We start from the raw sequence: 17,230 nt of genomic DNA on the forward strand, positions 1-17,230 counted from the left end.
TTGTTGTTAAACACGTGTTGTTGTTAAACACGTATTGTTGTTATTTGTTATACATGTGTTGTTGTTATTTGTTAAACGCATGTTGTTGTTATACATGTATTATTGTTGTTAAACACGTGTTGTTGTTAAACACGTATTGTTGTTATTTGTTATACACGTATTGTTGTTATTTGTTAAACACGTGTTGTTTGCAGCAGCAGAACTCAGATGTGACTGTCAGAATAAAAGCCTCAGCCTGAGCAAAGCAAAGTGAACTCTGAACAAAAAAAGTTGTGTCAAATTAATAAAATATCAATAAATTATAAAAACTATATAAAAACACTTCCAAGTTTTGTTTCATTTTATTACTTTGATTTAATTTGATTGGATTTATTTGGCTTTATAATTCCGCTGCTCTGTCAGCTTTTTCACCATTTACCTTCTAGACACTGTCCTTTGAAGAACACCTTCTGCTCCAACCTGAACTTCTCCAGCTGCTCAGTGGAGGAAAAGTTCAGTTCTCTGGACACAGCTTTACATTTAAGGATCTTCTTTGGGACACGAGCTGAGGGGGAAATCAGACATCAAAGTTAGTCGCGCAAAAAGCCAAAGCCAATTCTGAACAAAAAACAATAGCAAAGGACCTGATAAGAGTGACTGAAACCAATCTACGCCACGTTTTTTCCTTCTGAAAGACACTTGCCAAGAAAAATCTGGCATTTCCGATATTAAAAAAATACAGTCAACCCCTGAAATCTGCGATATGTTCATGGATCAACCGTGACTCATCGAAAACTGTAAAAAAAATAAAATAAATTAATAAACCCCTCTAAATGTCCTTTTTGAGATCTTTAACACTAAAAATGATGCACCTTTTCTTAGGTTTGAGCTGCCATTTTCATTGGGGTAATTGAGGTACAACGAATACAGAGTACAAATGAAGATGAAGGTGCTTTAGTTGTACAGGTAACACAGTATTACCCTATTGTAGCATAACTTTTTAGTTCCTGAACAAATCCAGTAGTTCAACTATTTCTCGTAGTATCTTAAACTTCTGGTGCTTTGGTTCATTATCAGAAGACTTAGAAGCTGCTGGGCATTGGAGCTCCATCTTAAGGCTTTAATGTCACTTCTCAGACTCAGGCTCCCTGTCAGGACTCTGGGACTGCACCCCATCCTCACTCATGAATGAATTATTGAATGGATGGATGAATTAATTAATTAATTCGAGGAGCCACAAACAAAAACAAAACAGTTTTGTTTGTGGCTCCTCGGACTGAAGAAGTCCTTTGGATGAAGGACAAAACGTCTCAGTAAAAAGAAAAGAAACTGTCCAGATGACCTGACTGAACATTGTTGGCGTTGTAACTGGATTATTGAGCATGAACTTTGGTGTAATGATGCTGGGCTGCATCTGCTTGGGGGGTGGGGGGGGGGGGGGATGTCACAGGGCAAGTATTATATATGGAAATTAGCCTCATGTATGTTAGTAATTGAATTACAAAAATAATTCATTTTAATGTTCTGAATAATTTAGTCCTTTAAATACATGTAAAACTAATTTTTCAATTAACTTTGAAAAAGTGGAGGATATTTGCAGTTTCCGTGAACGTGCGAGAACTTCCACCAACATTTATTAGATAGGCTTTAAGAAAAAAAATCTGCCAACAACTGAGACTGTGACCTCTGAACTGAAACTTTGTGGGGGTCAACTGTAACACCACCTTGCATACGGTCTACAGAAACGTGTTCCTGTTTAAATCCAATGGAAACCTTTGCATGCGGTCTACACGCAGAAAGAACAGAGGTTTACAGAGACAGTCTCAGGAGGAAAGTGTGGTGTGAATAACTTCATTTATCCCGTTTATGGGACAGACTGAGGAGTAAAGACCTTAACCTGAACTCTAAGGTAAGACTGAGGCTGCAGTGTGAGTTTACCTTCATGTTCCACTCCTGGTACAGACAGATCTTCTGTTCCCTGCCACAGGACCTTACCCGTCTCCGCATCCCGAAGATTCATCCAGTTTCTACCAACACAATGTTAAGGGGCAACAAGCAAACTCAAAGAATAGAAATGGACACTTTTAGAATATTCAGGACTGAATTATCATTGTCATCAAAGAAAAGCATATTTAAATTAAGGCGGGGCATTCATTGAAAGAATGCATATCACTCCATCTTTTATGCCAGAGTTTTAGACTTGAATCATTTTATGACAATAATTTATTTAAAAACATATTTGTGATATTTTTGATCAGAATGTCATTTAGTCCCCACGTTAAAATGTTACCAGGACATTTGTCTTCCACCTCAACAAAATCAATAAAATTAGAAACATCTTGTCCAAAAATTATGCAGAAAAACAGGTCCATGGCTTTATCATGTCTAGGCAGCTGGACTATTGGAAATGTTTATTATACGAGTGTCCAGAATATTTTTTTAAAGTCTGCTGCCAGAGTTTTAATGACAGTTGGTAGGAGAGATCCCATTTCTCCAGTTTTAGCTGCTCTCCATTGGTTCCCTGTCAAATTCAGAATTCAAATCTTAATTCTAACCTACAAAGACCTCAACAACCTAGCTCCAGCTTATATTACAGATCTTACTGTTCCATACTTTCCTAACAGAGCACTTTGCTCTCAGACTGCAGGTTTACTTGTGGTTCCAAGAGTTTCCAAAAGAAGAATGGGAAGCAAAGCTTTCAGTTATCAGGCTCCTCTCTTGTGGAACCAACTTTCAGTTTCTGTCTGTGAGGCTGACACTTTGTCTACTTTTAAGATTATGCTTGTCTTTCCTTTTGATAAATCCTATAGTTAGGGTCGGTTTGAGTTTCCTGAGCTATCCTTTAGTAATGCTGCTATAGGCTTAGACTGATGGGAAACAAACTGACCACATTTTTTCACAAAGCTGCTGTCTTTCTTCTTCTTTCAGCTTTTCCCCTCTTCAGGGGTTGCCACAGCGAGTCACCCTCCTCCATCCCACTCTGTCCTCTGCATCCTCTGTCCTCACTCCAACTACCTCCATGTCCTCTCTAACGGCATCCTATATCTTTTCCTGGCAGCTGTATTTCTAACATCCTTCTACCAATATACACACTATCCCTTCTCTGGATATGTCCAAACTTTATCTCTCTGTCCTTCAAGCTGTGCTGTACCTCTGATTATCTCATTCTTAATCTTCTCTATCCTTGTCACTCCTAAGAAGAACCTCAACATCTTCATTTCTGCTCCTTCCAGTACTATCTCCTGTCTCTTTGTCCATGTCTCTGTCTCCAGACCACAAAACATAGCTGGTCTCATCACTGTCTTGTAAACATTTCCTTTAACCTTTGTTGCCATCCTTTTGTTGCAAATCCCTCCTCAAACTTTTCTCCATCCACTCCATCCTGCCTGGACTCTCTTTTCACCTCATTACAACATTTCCCATTTTCCTGCACAGTGGATCCCAAGTACTTGAAGTCCTGCACCTTTGTGACATCTGCTCCTTGTGGCCTCACAGTTCCACCAGCCTCCCTATATGTACTCTGTCTTACTATGGCTGACTTTCATTCCCCTTCTTTCAAGTGCATAACTCCACCTCTCCAAGTTCTCTTCCACCTGTTCTCACCACAGATCACAATGTCATCTGTGTAGTGTCCAACCACGTTCCTCAGACATCCATAACTTCTCCTCAGAGATGGCAACTAAAAACTCTTATACCCCCTTTCTATGTGACTCCTTCCTGATACAGGCCCCAAGACTGTATTGTAACCCTCTGTGTTAATTATAGTCCCGGTGGCTAATCAACCCTGCTTCCTGAAAGACAAACTTTGTGTCCACAACAAGAAACTATATCAAAGAAAAGGTCTGAACTGTGTCGTACCCCCACCAACAAGAACTTTGGTTACCATGGCAATAAGTGGAAGTTACCACTTTAACACAAAGGTTCAAACAGGACCCTTGCCATTTTCAAGGTTGTGTGAGAAACCAAACTTGCAAGGAAATTGTGTTTTTTCTAAAAACAATGTGTTATCATTTAAACAAAAGCCATAGTTTTTCTTTCTGAAACGTTGAGAAGGAGGAGTTATAATTAAAATTAATTTATGCAACTTGGTTTACTCCCCACTGTTGGTAAGTTGCATCGATTGGATACAATTTACATAGACAGTGTAGGTGCAGGGCAGCTGACTCGGGACCCGAAGATCCTAGGTTCGATCCCTGGTCATTGCACATCTCGTGGTGTCTCTGAGCAGGACACCCCTTCCCCAGTTGCTCCCCGAGCGCCTCCAAAGACCGCCCACTGCTCCACCTGGTGGTGGATGGGTTAAATGCAGAGAGCCAATTTTACCATTGTATGGGAACATACAGGGGCGGCTGTGGCCGAGTGGTTAGAGCAGTCGTCCACCAATGCAAGAATTGGGGGTTCGAATCCACCAGCAGTCACATGCCGAAGGCAAGACAATGAACCCCTCATAGCCTCTGATGTGTGTCCCATCGGTGTATGAATGTGATAAAGCTCTGATTAGTCTCATTAGAATGATTTGTTCAATTAGCTTTGTAGAGATCTAGTAGAGTGCTGTATGAATGGGTAAATGAGGACACAGATTATAGTGTAAAGCGCTTTGAGTATCTTGACATAAGATAGAAAGGCGCTATATAAGTACAGTCTATTTACCATTTACAATGATGACAATACATACACATAGGGATGGGCGATATAAACCTAAATGAGTATCTCAATATTTTTAAGATAAATCACGATATACGATATATATCTCAGTAAATTTTTCTTTCCATAAAGTAATAACAAAAATATATTTCAGAATCAAAGCTTTGTCCCAGTTGTCACACAGGCAAATTGAGTAACAACAGCTGTAACTGTACAAAATAAATTTCTAAAAAACAAACTATTTACATATATTAAAATTTGTTTTTTTTAGGCATTTATTTGCATATACAAGTGGTTTCAAGACATTTGATAATGTCCACAGAAAAATCAAAGCAAATATCGTTTTTAGTATTTCACCCTGTTTTACAGCACCCCGATTTATTAATAAATCTGAAGTCTGATTCTAATGAAGTAGCCTATATTCATTCAACCTTTAATAACCTTTATTAACAAAGCTCTGATTCTGACACTGAAAGTGCAGAGCTCAGGTGGAGGTTTTTTCTCTCTCATCCTAAACTTTTTAACACCTATCAGTTCTCTCCCACTGTGAGCCAACAAAGATATCTGTATATCTAAGCTCATCTTTGTAATTCCAATGGAGCCTTTAGGTGCTGCAAGCGGCGGGGGAGGGGCAGGTTTGTTATCAGTGAGGGAAAAGAAGGAGGGGTGGCATTCAGGTGACTGGGAGGAGAAAACTGGCAGTTCTATGTCATATAGGCTTCGCCCTTTAAGGCTGTCGCTGATGGGTTTATCCCGTTATGCGCAAGCATCGTACTGAAAAAAATTAGTCCACGCCCACCTGCTGTGTGGGCCCCACCCGATCCGTATAAATTACGTTAAGAGCGGGTAATCTGCTCCCAGTTTTTCTTCAGCAAGCATAATAAACAAGAATAAACTGACCTTTTTCGTCGAGATGTCCAGCTCCAGCACCATCCGTTTGTGTCCCTCGTGCAAGACCGGCTACTTGCTTAGCTTCGACTGGCACGACACCTGCGAGGGATGCCTGGGTCCCCGCCACGTCGCTCGCGCTTCCTCCTGCCGCCTCTGTGACGAGCTTCCACCGGAGGAAAGACAGAGGAGAGCAGCCTTGTTTAAGGCTACCATCGAGGACTGCCTGTCCGTGGCGGGAGACTGTTCGCTGGACGACGCCATGGATTTCTTCGACGCCGGCTCTCGGAGTGAATCGGATGATTCCTCTGGGACCGGTGACGCTAGCAGCAGCCCCGACGCTCGTTCCCTCCCGGGGAGCGCAGTGTTGGAAAGAGGGAGGCCGAGCGGATGCTCGACTCCCCCGGGGTTTCCCGCCTCAGCGACCACATCGCTCCCTGCCGTGGGCGCGCTCCTCTCGGAGCTGCCCGCCATTATCCGGGAAGCTGCTAGCGTTAAGGGGCTCTCCGTCCCCTCACCCCCCCCGCTCAGATCGGATGATCTTGCGGGAAGGTTTGGCTCCACGCCGGCTCGCCGTCCTGATCCCATTTGGCCTCGTTTTCCTGCGGTGACAGCGTACTGGAACGAGGCCGCAGCCGGTCCTGGTAGGTTAAGGGCGCCCGTCTCCACTTACGCCCCCATCACCAGAGTGGAGGGGTTCACCGAGCGGGGCTTTCCCTCGGTACCCCCCCTTGAGCCAAGCCTCGCGGAAGCCTTCGGAGCGAAGATGTCCAGGCTGGAGAAGCGTCCCGTCCCTCCGGGGAAACACGACCAGGTGGCGACCGCGCTCTCCAACAGAGCCCACCAGTGTGCTTTTCAGGCGGCCGCGGCTAACAACAACGTGGCGCTGTTAGCATTTAGCATGTCAAAGAGGCTGGAGGCCTCAGACCTGCCGGAGGAGACGAAGAGCTCCCTGTGTAAATCGGCAGACGCCGTCCTCAACATGTGCGCCGCTTCCACGGTTTGCCTGTCGAGGATTGCTTCATGGATGACGGTAATCCAACGCTCCATCTGGCTCCGTCACTCTCCATTGCTGCCGGAAAAGCTGCACAAGGACCTCATGGAGGGCCCCATCTCATCGGACGCGCTGTTCGGAAGCAGCTTGAAGACCATGCTGGCGAATTCCAAGCAGTCGGAGGAGATGTCGGAAGCGGTACGTCATCTCATCAAGCCGCGCGGCTCATCCCGTCCCCCAGCTCGCTGGAAGGATCGTCGAGAGCAGAGGCAGAAGCACCGACGCTCCACGGCAGCAGCAGCTTCGTCTCGCCCAGCTCCACCACCAGCCCCGCCCGCCAGAGACCACCCCTCCTCAGCCCGGCAGCCTGCACTTCAGCGTTTCCCCAGAGATCGCCTGCAGACGGCGCTCGGGTCAAACAAACCGCAGAGCTCACGAGGGAGAAGGTTTAAGAAATGACGGTCTGCGGGGGATGTGTGTATGAACGAAACAGGAAGTGAAATAAATGATTTTTCAAAAATCAGAATGCCTGTTTTTAGCCAGTCTGTAAGTTCGGATGAGCTCACAGCCGCTACACACACATCCTCCACACAGAGAGAGCCGGTGGCATTAAATAAAGGTTTTTTAAACCCACCGCCGCTCCTTCACATGCCCAGACGCTCACGTGACACCACGGTAAGCGAAATATCTTGTTGTCAAACAGAACCGCACGATCACCACTCAAACGGTGTTAAACGCGCACCCGAGCGAGACAAGCAGCGTCCATCCAAACGGCACTGTGCCGATGATGCACGCACAGCTGCCCGGCGCTCACCGGCTCACATCGGGATAAATGTGGGACCGCAGGCCGGGTCCGGTGGAGGTCCCCGCTCTCAGCAAAAACAACACACGTTTTTCCTGAATAAACGCGAACAGCCGTCATCCATCGCGCCTCTGCGACCAGCAGCTCACGGCGACATAAGCGTGAGACAGCTGAATGAATCCAATGACGGGCCCCGCCCTCAGCGAGAGCGGCGCGCGTCCCTCCAGAGGAAACGTGCGCTCCCGCGAAGTTCACATCCTTCACTTCGACAGCACGGCGTTGATGACGTCACGCCCTCCACCTCTCAACGTTCGCACAGCGACGTTAAACGTGCAGCCTCTGGACGTCACCAGCTGACACACGCCTCGCCTCAGCGCACACCGCCCCGCCCGGACATGAAGGTTGGTCCGCGATCCAGTCACAGCGCACGGGCGCGCGCAGAACAGCCCTTTCGAGAAAGCCTCGCCTTGGGTCACGCGGAAAACATTTCCGCGACGCATGACGGCGGTCGAGGCGGAGGTTTGGATGACATCCGTTCAAAACACGGCACATCATTTAAACGCACGTCCACTCCACGAACGTCACGCAGAGTGGTTAAAAACATGCTCACCGGACAGATGGATGGACAGAGTGTTATGCAAGGGTTACACGCTGCAGTTTGCAACCCGACCCCCTCCGTTCGGAGGAGTTGTAGAGACGGTCCTGTCATCACCAGACCAAGTCTCAGCCTTAAATGCAGAAGTCCAGGAGCTTCTGATAAAAGGTGTAATCTCAAGAGTTCCCAACGAGGAGGAAAACACAGGGTTTTACTCACGCTACTTCCTGGTCCCCAAAAGGACCGGAGGGATGAGACCGATTCTGGATCTGTCAGCTTTCAACAAAGCGATCATGAACAGACCTTTTCACATGTTGACGAACAGACAGCTGTTGGACAACATCCAGAAAAACGACTGGTTTGTTTCCATCGATCTAAAAGATGCTTATTTTCACATACCAATCATCCCAAAACACAGAAAATTTCTGCGTTTCGCCTTTCAAGGGATGAAGTACCAGTACAACAGGCTGCCTTTCGGGTACTCCCTCGCGCCTCGTACGTTCTCAAAGTGTGTGGAGACAGCCCTGCATCCACTGCACAGAGCAGGGATGAGAGTTTTGTTTTACCTGGACGACCTGCTGCTCCTGTCTCACTCCAGACAGGAAGCATTGATACAGGCTCAGGTGTTGGCATCACACCTGCTAAATCTGGGCTTCGCCATAAATTGGAAGAAAAGCTCGATTTTCCCGGCCCAGACAATTGTTTATCTGGGAGTGGAATTAAATTCAATTACCATGACGGCTCGCTTATCACAAACAAGAATCGACACTCTAAAAAACCAATTACGCCACGTAAGACCTGGCAAAGTGGTAACAGCTGTCTCCGTCATGAAGCTGTTGGGAATGATGTCATCAGCTCACACAGTGGTCCCGCTGGGTTTGTTACACATGAGGCGCCTCCAGAGGTGGTTTACGCGCCTGCGTGTGGATCCAGTAAAACAAAAGAGACGGATGATCACTGTCCCTCCCTCCGTGAGAGCAGACCTCCGACACTGGGGAAACACCCTGGCTCTGTCAGAGGGAGTCCCCGTCAGCAAACCCTCGACACACGTGTCAGTCTTCACGGACGCGTCTCTGTCAGGTTGGGGGGGGGACATGCCTATCTCAAGCAGTAGGGGCGCTGTGGCCCCACCGCACATCAGCCCACATCAATGTTTTGGAGTGTCGCACAGTGCTGAATGTGATTCAGCATTTTGCTCCCGTGCTACAGAATCAACACGTGTTGATTCACACAGACAACATGGTGACTGCTGCGTACATAAACCGCCAGGGGGGTGTGCGTTCAGCCCAGATGTTACACATTGCGCGGAAGCTACTGTGTTGGGCTCACCAAAATCTGCTTTCCATCAGAGCGGTTTACATACCCGGCGTTCTGAACAGAGGAGCAGACGTGATGTCCAGGGGCGGTCCACGTCACGCGGACTGGACCCTCCATCCAGACCTGATGTTTCAGACGTGGCAGAAGTTTGGCAAAGCAGCTGTGGACCTGTTTGCGACGCGAGAGAACGCTCAGTGCCAGTTATGGTTTTCCCTGAGCCCTCGAGACGATCCACCGCTGGGGGTGGATGCATTTGCCCACAGCCCGTGGCCCAAAACGCTTCTGTACGCGTTCCCTCCTCCTCCTCTGATTTTACGGTTCCTGAACCGAGTTCAGGAGGAGGGACTGACAGCTCTCCTGGTAGCTCCCGAGCGCGTGAACGCACCATGGTTCCCGGTCCTGCAGCGTCTGTTGTCAGGTCGCCCGTGGAAACTGCCATGGAGGGAAGATGCTCTCCTTCAAGCAGGAGGAGCGATCAGGAGTTACCCGGAAATAGGCCAGCACCTGTGGGTCTGGCCGCTGAGCGGTCCCGCTTAGAGAGGATGGGTCTCCCTCAGGAGGTAGTGCGCACAATTCAAGATTCACGTGCTGCATCTACCACAGCCCTGTACACATCAAAGTGGACGGCTTTTCAGCGCTGGTGTACAGAGAAAGGTTTGGAGGCCACCTCATGTCCATTAGGTGGCGTGCTGTCCTTTCTTCAACAGCTGATGGATAGGAAGTTGGCGTTCAGCACGATTAAAACGTACGCTGCAGCCATCTCTTCCTGCCACGAAGGGTTCGGGGACAGAACAGCTTTTAACCACCCGCTGATGAAGCGGTTTTTAAAAGGTGTACAAAGACATAGACCGGTTTCACGCCCACTCGTTCCACAGTGGGATTTAACGCTGGTCCTGCGAGCCCTGATCAAAGCTCCTTTTGAGCCTCTGGATCAAGTTTCACTTAAATTCCTGTCTCTTAAAACAGCTCTGCTACTGGCTTTAACATCCGCTAAGAGGGTGAGTGATTTATCTGCCCTCTCTGCCGCTCCGTCATGTCTCAGAATCCAGGCTGACGGTAGTTCAGCTGATTTAAGACCAAACCCAGCCTTTATGCCTAAAAGCATCACGAGCTCTTTTAAATCGAGACAGATATCGTTGGAGGGATTCTTCCCTCCCCCCCACAGATCAGAAGAAGAAGCATCTTTTCATCTTCTCTGTCCGGTGCGGGCGTTATCGTGTTACATAGCGCGCACAGCTGCAATGCGTCAAACTCAACATTTGTTTGTGCATTATAGAGATGCATCCGCAGGCCGCCCGTTATCCACCCAGCGCCTGTCACACTGGCTGTGTGAGGCCATTTCTGAAGCCTACAGAGCATCAGATCTAGAGCCTCCTGTCAACCTCAAAGCACACTCAACCAGGGGTATCGCATCTTCGACTGCTCTGCATAATGGTATGTCAATGCAGGACATTTGCACTGCGGCTGCATGGTCATCACCCTGCTCATTTATTCGCTTTTACCTACGTGATGTAACGGCTCGTTCCATGACACATTCTGTCCTTAGTGCTCTAACAGAATGAATATTGTTGTTCTCATGGAACTCTGTTTAAGCTCACATCTGTCTGCATGCATTACAGTGTGAGATGTTGTTATCAGCCACAAGTTGTGTCTGTGATTCGGTTCTATTGTCACTAATCAGTTCATGACTATTGTTACCAATCAGTTCATTTGTTCAATAATCAGTTCATTGACATTAATCTGTTTATACTGTTCAATCATGAATCAGTTGCTTCATGCCCCCCCCCCCTCCTCTTTCAATATCTTCCCCGTTGAAGTTTTTCCGGGGCATTCATGCTGTCAGAACGCATAGTTGCACAACATGCGTCTGTGCATGGCACACAATTACGCGATGCGTAATTATGCACATGGGGAACTGAGTGGCAAGACGTTTTTTGGGCAAGCTTCCGCTTCTTACTGGTTTCGAATGGACCCAGTGAGGCGAGGACCACATCCGCTTCGCCCTTAACCCATCAGCGACAGCCTTAAAGGGCGAAGCCTATATGACATAGAACGTTGGTTACGTACTGTAACCCCAGATTCTATGAATATAGGCGTAGCCCTTTAAGCGTCGGGCCTCACTGGCTCCTGAATAGCTGAAGAAAAGAATAAGCTATTTGGGAGCAGATTACCCGCTCTTAACGTAATTTATACGGATCGGGTGGGGCCCACACAGCAGGTGGGCGTGGACTAATTTTTTTCAGTACGATGCTTGCGCATAACGGGATAAACCCATCAGCGACAGCCTTAAAGGGCTACGCCTATATTCATAGAATCTGGGGTTACAGTACGTAACCAACGATTTATTAACTGTAGGTAGAGTATAAAACTATATTGTTTTATATCGATATAGTCTCATTTTATATTGTGAACTAAATTATATTGATATTTTAAAATATTGATATATTGCCCGGCCATAACATACAAAGTGTTTTTTTTTTATTATTATTATTATTTTTGTATCAGATAAAACTGAACTGCAAGGGAGTCGTTTTCAGAGTCTTTGAAAGTCTGGTCATTGTTTTGCTCAAGTGGGTTTCGAGCTGCTGTGAGCAAAGGTCCTCCAATCTTCCATCTTGGAAGGAGCCCATCAGCTGAAATGGAAAAAAAGTCCATTGAACTCCCTTAATGGCTGAGGCGAGCTGGTCTGGGAAGCTCAGTCCTCACCTCCTTCTACAGGTGAGCAGTGGAGAGCATTCTGTGCTCCAGCATCAACGTGTGGCATGGAGGCTGCACAGCTGCAGAAAGAAAAGCTTTGCAGAGAGTGGTGAAGGCTGCACAGAAATCTGTCGGAATCAGCCTCCCCACCATCACAGACATCTACACCTCCAGATGCAGGAAGAGGGCCACCTGCATCATGAAGGACCCCACTCACCCAGCACACACACTTTTTGCCCCACTCCCCTCAGGAAGGAGGTTAAGGAGCATTAAGTGTAGAACCACTAGACTGAGGAACAGCTTCTACCCTGAGGCTGTTAGACTCATGAATCTCTAACTAGAATAATCACTGTGAAAAACCATATCATGTTGCTGCTGATCTGTTTCATGTTGCTGCTGATCTGTTTCAATGTTGATGTGTTCATGCGTGCACATCTGCTCACAGACTCATGTTCATGTTTGTGCTGATGTTCAATGTTTTATGTTATGAGTGCTTAGTGTATATTTAGTTTATGTTTTTCTTAGTTCATATCTTAGATGTTATTACTGTTTTTCTTATACATTTTATTGTTGGATGTAAGTGGGACCTTGTGTACATAATTTCGCTCCACCACATGTACCACATGAGGTGCGAATGACAATAAAGAAACTCTGACTCTGACTGACTCTGACTTAAAACACCCTAGAGTGATGAGGCATTGCCCTGCTGGACGAGATGTGGTCCTGAAGGAAAAACAACCCTTCCGGTGACGGCGTGAACCTCCAGATTTCATCATATCTATTGTGGTAATGAGGACAACTTTCCTGGTAGGATAAAACATCCTTCTCCTGATGAAAGAAATGACTCTCAGTGCCAACAAAGTTTAGACACTTTTAATTTAGTTCATGAATCTAAGATAAAAAGTTTCCCTAAATTTTTACGTTAATCCTAAATTTGAATAACATCTCTTCTCAAAGTTAAAACTATTTACATCATTCACTTTGTGAAATAATACTATTGGTTATTCATTCATGATTTCATATTTGCCATAATTCCATATTGTCACTATTCAAACTGAAAATAAACGTTACAGAATTGTGATTTTCACTGATCTGATTTGTGTCTTTTTTTGAGTGAGGGGAATCACAACATTGCCAAGAACTCACATTATTACTTTGATCAAGGTCGACCCGCATTTATTATTTTGTTTGCACACCTGTTAAATAAAGAGGTCTGGTCACCTTGTTAAGTATATCCCAACATCTGCAAGCATCAGTCCACAGGGATTCCTCCCTGACCTCATCTGTTAGTATGTCCATCACCAGAGCAAACAAGAAGGGGCTTAGAACCAATCCTTGATGTATTCCCACCTCCACCTTGAAGCTATTTGTCTCCTACAGCACATCTCACCACTGTCCTCATACGTGTCCTGTACCGGTCTAGCATGTCCTTCTGTCCTCATACATATCTTGTACCAGTCTGAAGCCCCCAGTATACTCCAGCGTACATCCATACGTGGAGGTACGCGCGTACGTACACGGAGGTACGCGCATACGTACACGGAGGTACGAGCGTACCCCCGCAGGCATGTCCATGCAAAGCTCAATTTTTACGTACTCGTACGCAGTGTCGCACAATAAACTGCTCGGCGACGGACTGTTTTGTATGCGACACCAATGTATTAAATTCCCCTTCTTCATCCCTGATCTGGCCTTTTCTTTTTTTTGCCAAAAGGCAAGCGATCTCTTCCTCCTCCGTTGATGCCATGACTGAAATGGTGAGAAATTAAGGAATTTGTCATGAGCGAATTAAACTCAGGTCCAGCGTGGCTGTGGGAGGGCCTGGAGATTTCCTGGTGGGCTGGTCTGATGTGTGGGCTGCAGGACCAACGCTCCCTGTTTTTTTTTTAGATCTTTTTATTAACAACATATAAACATAGAACACTGCTGCGGCTGAGGCTACCAGCGTTCGTTTTTCCCCCTGACCTGTCAATCAACCCAGTAGGCGTGTCAGCAAATGACCAATCGGCTACCTCAATTTGTCCCAAAGGTAAACGTCCCTTGTTTGTGGAGCTGCTATGCAGCTGCTCAGGGTGGACACTCGAGTATGAAGTCTAAACCCTCTGTGTATAGTACGCGCGTACGTACGCGTGGACGTACGTACGCGGGAGTATACTGGGGGATAACATGCCCTGCTGTCCTCATACATGTCCTGTATCAGTATAACATACTTCTCTGCCACTCCAGGTTTTCTCATGCAATATCACACCCTCCTCTCTCGGCACATTGTCATATGCTTTTTCTAAATCCACAAAGGCAGAATGGAGTTCTTTCTGACCCTGTCTGTACTTCTCCATCAGCATCATCAAAGCAACAATGGCATCGGTGGTGCTCTTTCTTGGCATGAAACCGTACTGCTGCTCACAGTCACCTCTTGTTTAAGTCTAGTTTCCAAAACTCTCTCCCATATCTTTATTGTGTGACTCATCAACTTAATTCTCCTGAAGTTGTTACAACTCTGTACATCATCCCTGTCCTTAAAATGGGCACCAGCACATTACGCCGCCATTCCTCAGGCATTTTCTCATCATCAAATATGCCATTGAATATTTGAGTCTGAAACCTTACTGCCGTCTCTCATAGACATTTCAAAACCTCCACTGTATGTCATCTGGTTCTACTGGTGCTCTGGTGGTACTCTGCTGCTGTCTTTACTCGTTCTAATTAGGGCTCGAGCGTTGTGAAGCAGCAGAAGGCTCTGTTATTTTGGGAATTCTCATTTTTCTCCTGAAACAAAACCACTTTCATTAGGTTTTAGTGGACCAAACAGTATGAAATTTGCCAATTATTTAGAATTAGCTAAATGGGGAGGTGCACAAATTCTGATGTGGGCATGGCAAATTGGCTTGTTAGCACCATCTTAATTGTAGCCACTCTGACTACATCAATGTACACGTATGAAACCTGGTACATAGGTGCACCAGTTCAGGGCCTAATAAAAAATCTTGCGGCACCATATTGAAAAAAAGAGGAAAAGAGGATTGGTTTTTGACAATTTTTACATTGCACAAAACGCCATTTCATTTTCAAATTTTATTGTATCGACTTCAAATTTGGACCACAGCCTCTTGACAAGATGGTGCAAAAAATGTTTCAACAGTGTTTTTGAAAATCTAAATGGTGTGGGTGTGGGATTTATTTATCTTTTAATCTGCCTATTTCAACAACAAACATGACATTGAGGATAACATCACTGTAAATAACCCAAAATTTGCAAAAATGTTAGTGATAGCTCGGCATCCAGTCCTGAACATGGCCATATGCCGTTGCTTAGGCAGAAGCTTGGATATGGAAAGAGTTTGGTTACACCTTGGATAGAGAATTTCGATCAGCTCCAAGAAGATTCTGGCAAACAATTAGCCAACAGAGACAAGGAAAACAGCACTTTAACAACACTGTGTATACTATACTGGAAGTCAGGTGCTGTTGATCTCAACCAGTGATGTCATCAGAAGGTGAACTAAATACTTCTCAGACTTTCTCAATTCCACTAGTACGTCTCCAATGGAAGAAGCAGAGTTGAGGAACTTGGGGTTGGTCCGTCCATTACTGGGGCCGGGGTTGCTGAGGTAGTTAAAAAGCTGCATAGAGGCAGTACTCTGGGAGTTCTTCAAGGTTTTGAATGTTCCTGGGCTGTCTAGGTTGACACGCCTTTGCAACATCGCATGGACAACAGGGGCAGTGCCACTGAATTGGCAGACTGGGGTGGTGGTTCTCCTTTTCTGGTAGGGGTACAGGAGAGTTTGCCCATCCAGTCTAATTGTGTTTTGTGGACTTGGAGAAGACATTCAACTGTGTTCTTCGAAGTGCACTGAGAGTGGTGCTCCATGAGTATGGGATTGTGGGTCTATTGCTAAGGGCTATTCAGTCCCTATACAAGCAGTGTGAGAGTTTGATTTGAATTGCCGCAATCAGTTAGACCGCTTCAGGGTGGCCAGGGTCTTCCTACAGACAGTAGTCTGTTTATACTCTGGTGTAAAGTACTTCCTACAGACAGAAGTGTGTTTAGATGTAAAGTAACCTTCCTACAGAAAGTAGGGCATTTATACTCAATGTAAAATGCATCCTACAGACAGTAGTGTGTTTGTACTCAGATGTATAGTACTTACTACAGACAGTGGTGCATTTATATTCAGATGTAAAGTACTTACTACAGACACTAGTGCATTTATACTCAGATGTATAGCATTTACTACAGACAGTGGTGCATTTATACTCAGATGTATGTATCTTAGCCTTCTTATCTTAATCTTTGTTCTTACTGTAAAGTGTCCTTGGGTGTCATGAAAGGCGCTTTTTAAATAAAATTATTATTATTATTATTATTATTATTATTATTAACCGGAGTTGGTAGGCGAGATAATATTTCTCCAGTTTTAGTTTCTCTCCATTGGCTACCTGTCAAGTCCAGAAGAGATTTCAAAATGTTACTTCTAACCTACAAAGCTCTCAACAACCTGGCTCCATCTTATATTACAGATCTTATTGTTCCATATTTTCCTAACAGAGCACTTTGCTCTTAAACTGCAGGTTTACTTGTGGTTCCTAGAATTTACAAAAACAGAATGGGAGGCAGATCTTTCAGTTATCAGGCTCCTCTCTTGTGGAACCAACTTCCAATCTCTGTCCGCGAGGCTGACACATTATCCAGTTTTAAAACTAGGCTTAAGACTTTCCTTTTTGCTAAATCCTATAGTTAGGGTCGGCTTGGGTTTCCTGAGCTGTCCCTTAGTTATGCTGCTATAGGCTTAGACTGCTGGAGGGCAGACTGACCACAATTTTCACTCTACTTCTGTCTTTACTTACTCTGCTCAACCTGTTTTGTATTTGTAATTATTTTTTCTATCCTTAACATGTGTTTTTTTTGTCTTTCAGATACACCTGGACTTATACCTGGACCTACCATTCTGTGTTCGTCTGTCTCTCCTCCCTGTCCTCTCAACCAGCCGGTCAAAGCAGATGGCCGCTTGTCCTGAGCCTGGTTCTGCTGGAGGTCTCTTCATTTTAAAAGGGAGTTTTTCCTTTCCACTGTTGCCACTGTGCTTGCTCAGGATGGGAGACTGCATCGAAGCCAAGATTCAACTTGTCTGCTGGATTTCTTAGATAGAGAACTTTACTAATTGGCTTTTATGTATGTGAATGTTCCTGTAAAGTGCCCCGAGACAACTTTGTTGTGATTTGGCGCTATATAAATAAACTGAATTATGTAAAGTACTTACTACAGACAGTAGTGCATTTATACTCGGATGTAAAGTACTTACTACAGACAGTGGTG

General features: G+C 45.5%; 1 protein-coding gene across 1 annotated transcript in view; it reads right to left on the reverse strand.

Annotated features, from left to right (window-relative positions):
* The window catches only part of pde6d (phosphodiesterase 6D, cGMP-specific, rod, delta), a 27,748-nt gene that overhangs the window by 8,873 nt on the left and 1,645 nt on the right, over window positions 1–17,230 (reverse strand). The window contains exons 2-3 of the mRNA XM_037674707.1: window positions 1,918–2,006; window positions 419–544 (exon numbers count right to left, since the gene is read on the reverse strand). Of these exons, the coding sequence (XP_037530635.1) occupies window positions 419–544; window positions 1,918–2,006 (215 nt within the window). The remainder of the gene's footprint in view (window positions 1–418; window positions 545–1,917; window positions 2,007–17,230) is intronic.

Source organism: Nematolebias whitei, chromosome 3 (assembly GCF_014905685.2).
Source record: "Nematolebias whitei isolate Nwh7 chromosome 3, NemWhi1, whole genome shotgun sequence".
In the NCBI taxonomy this organism is placed as follows: Eukaryota; Metazoa; Chordata; class Actinopteri; order Cyprinodontiformes; family Rivulidae; genus Nematolebias; species Nematolebias whitei.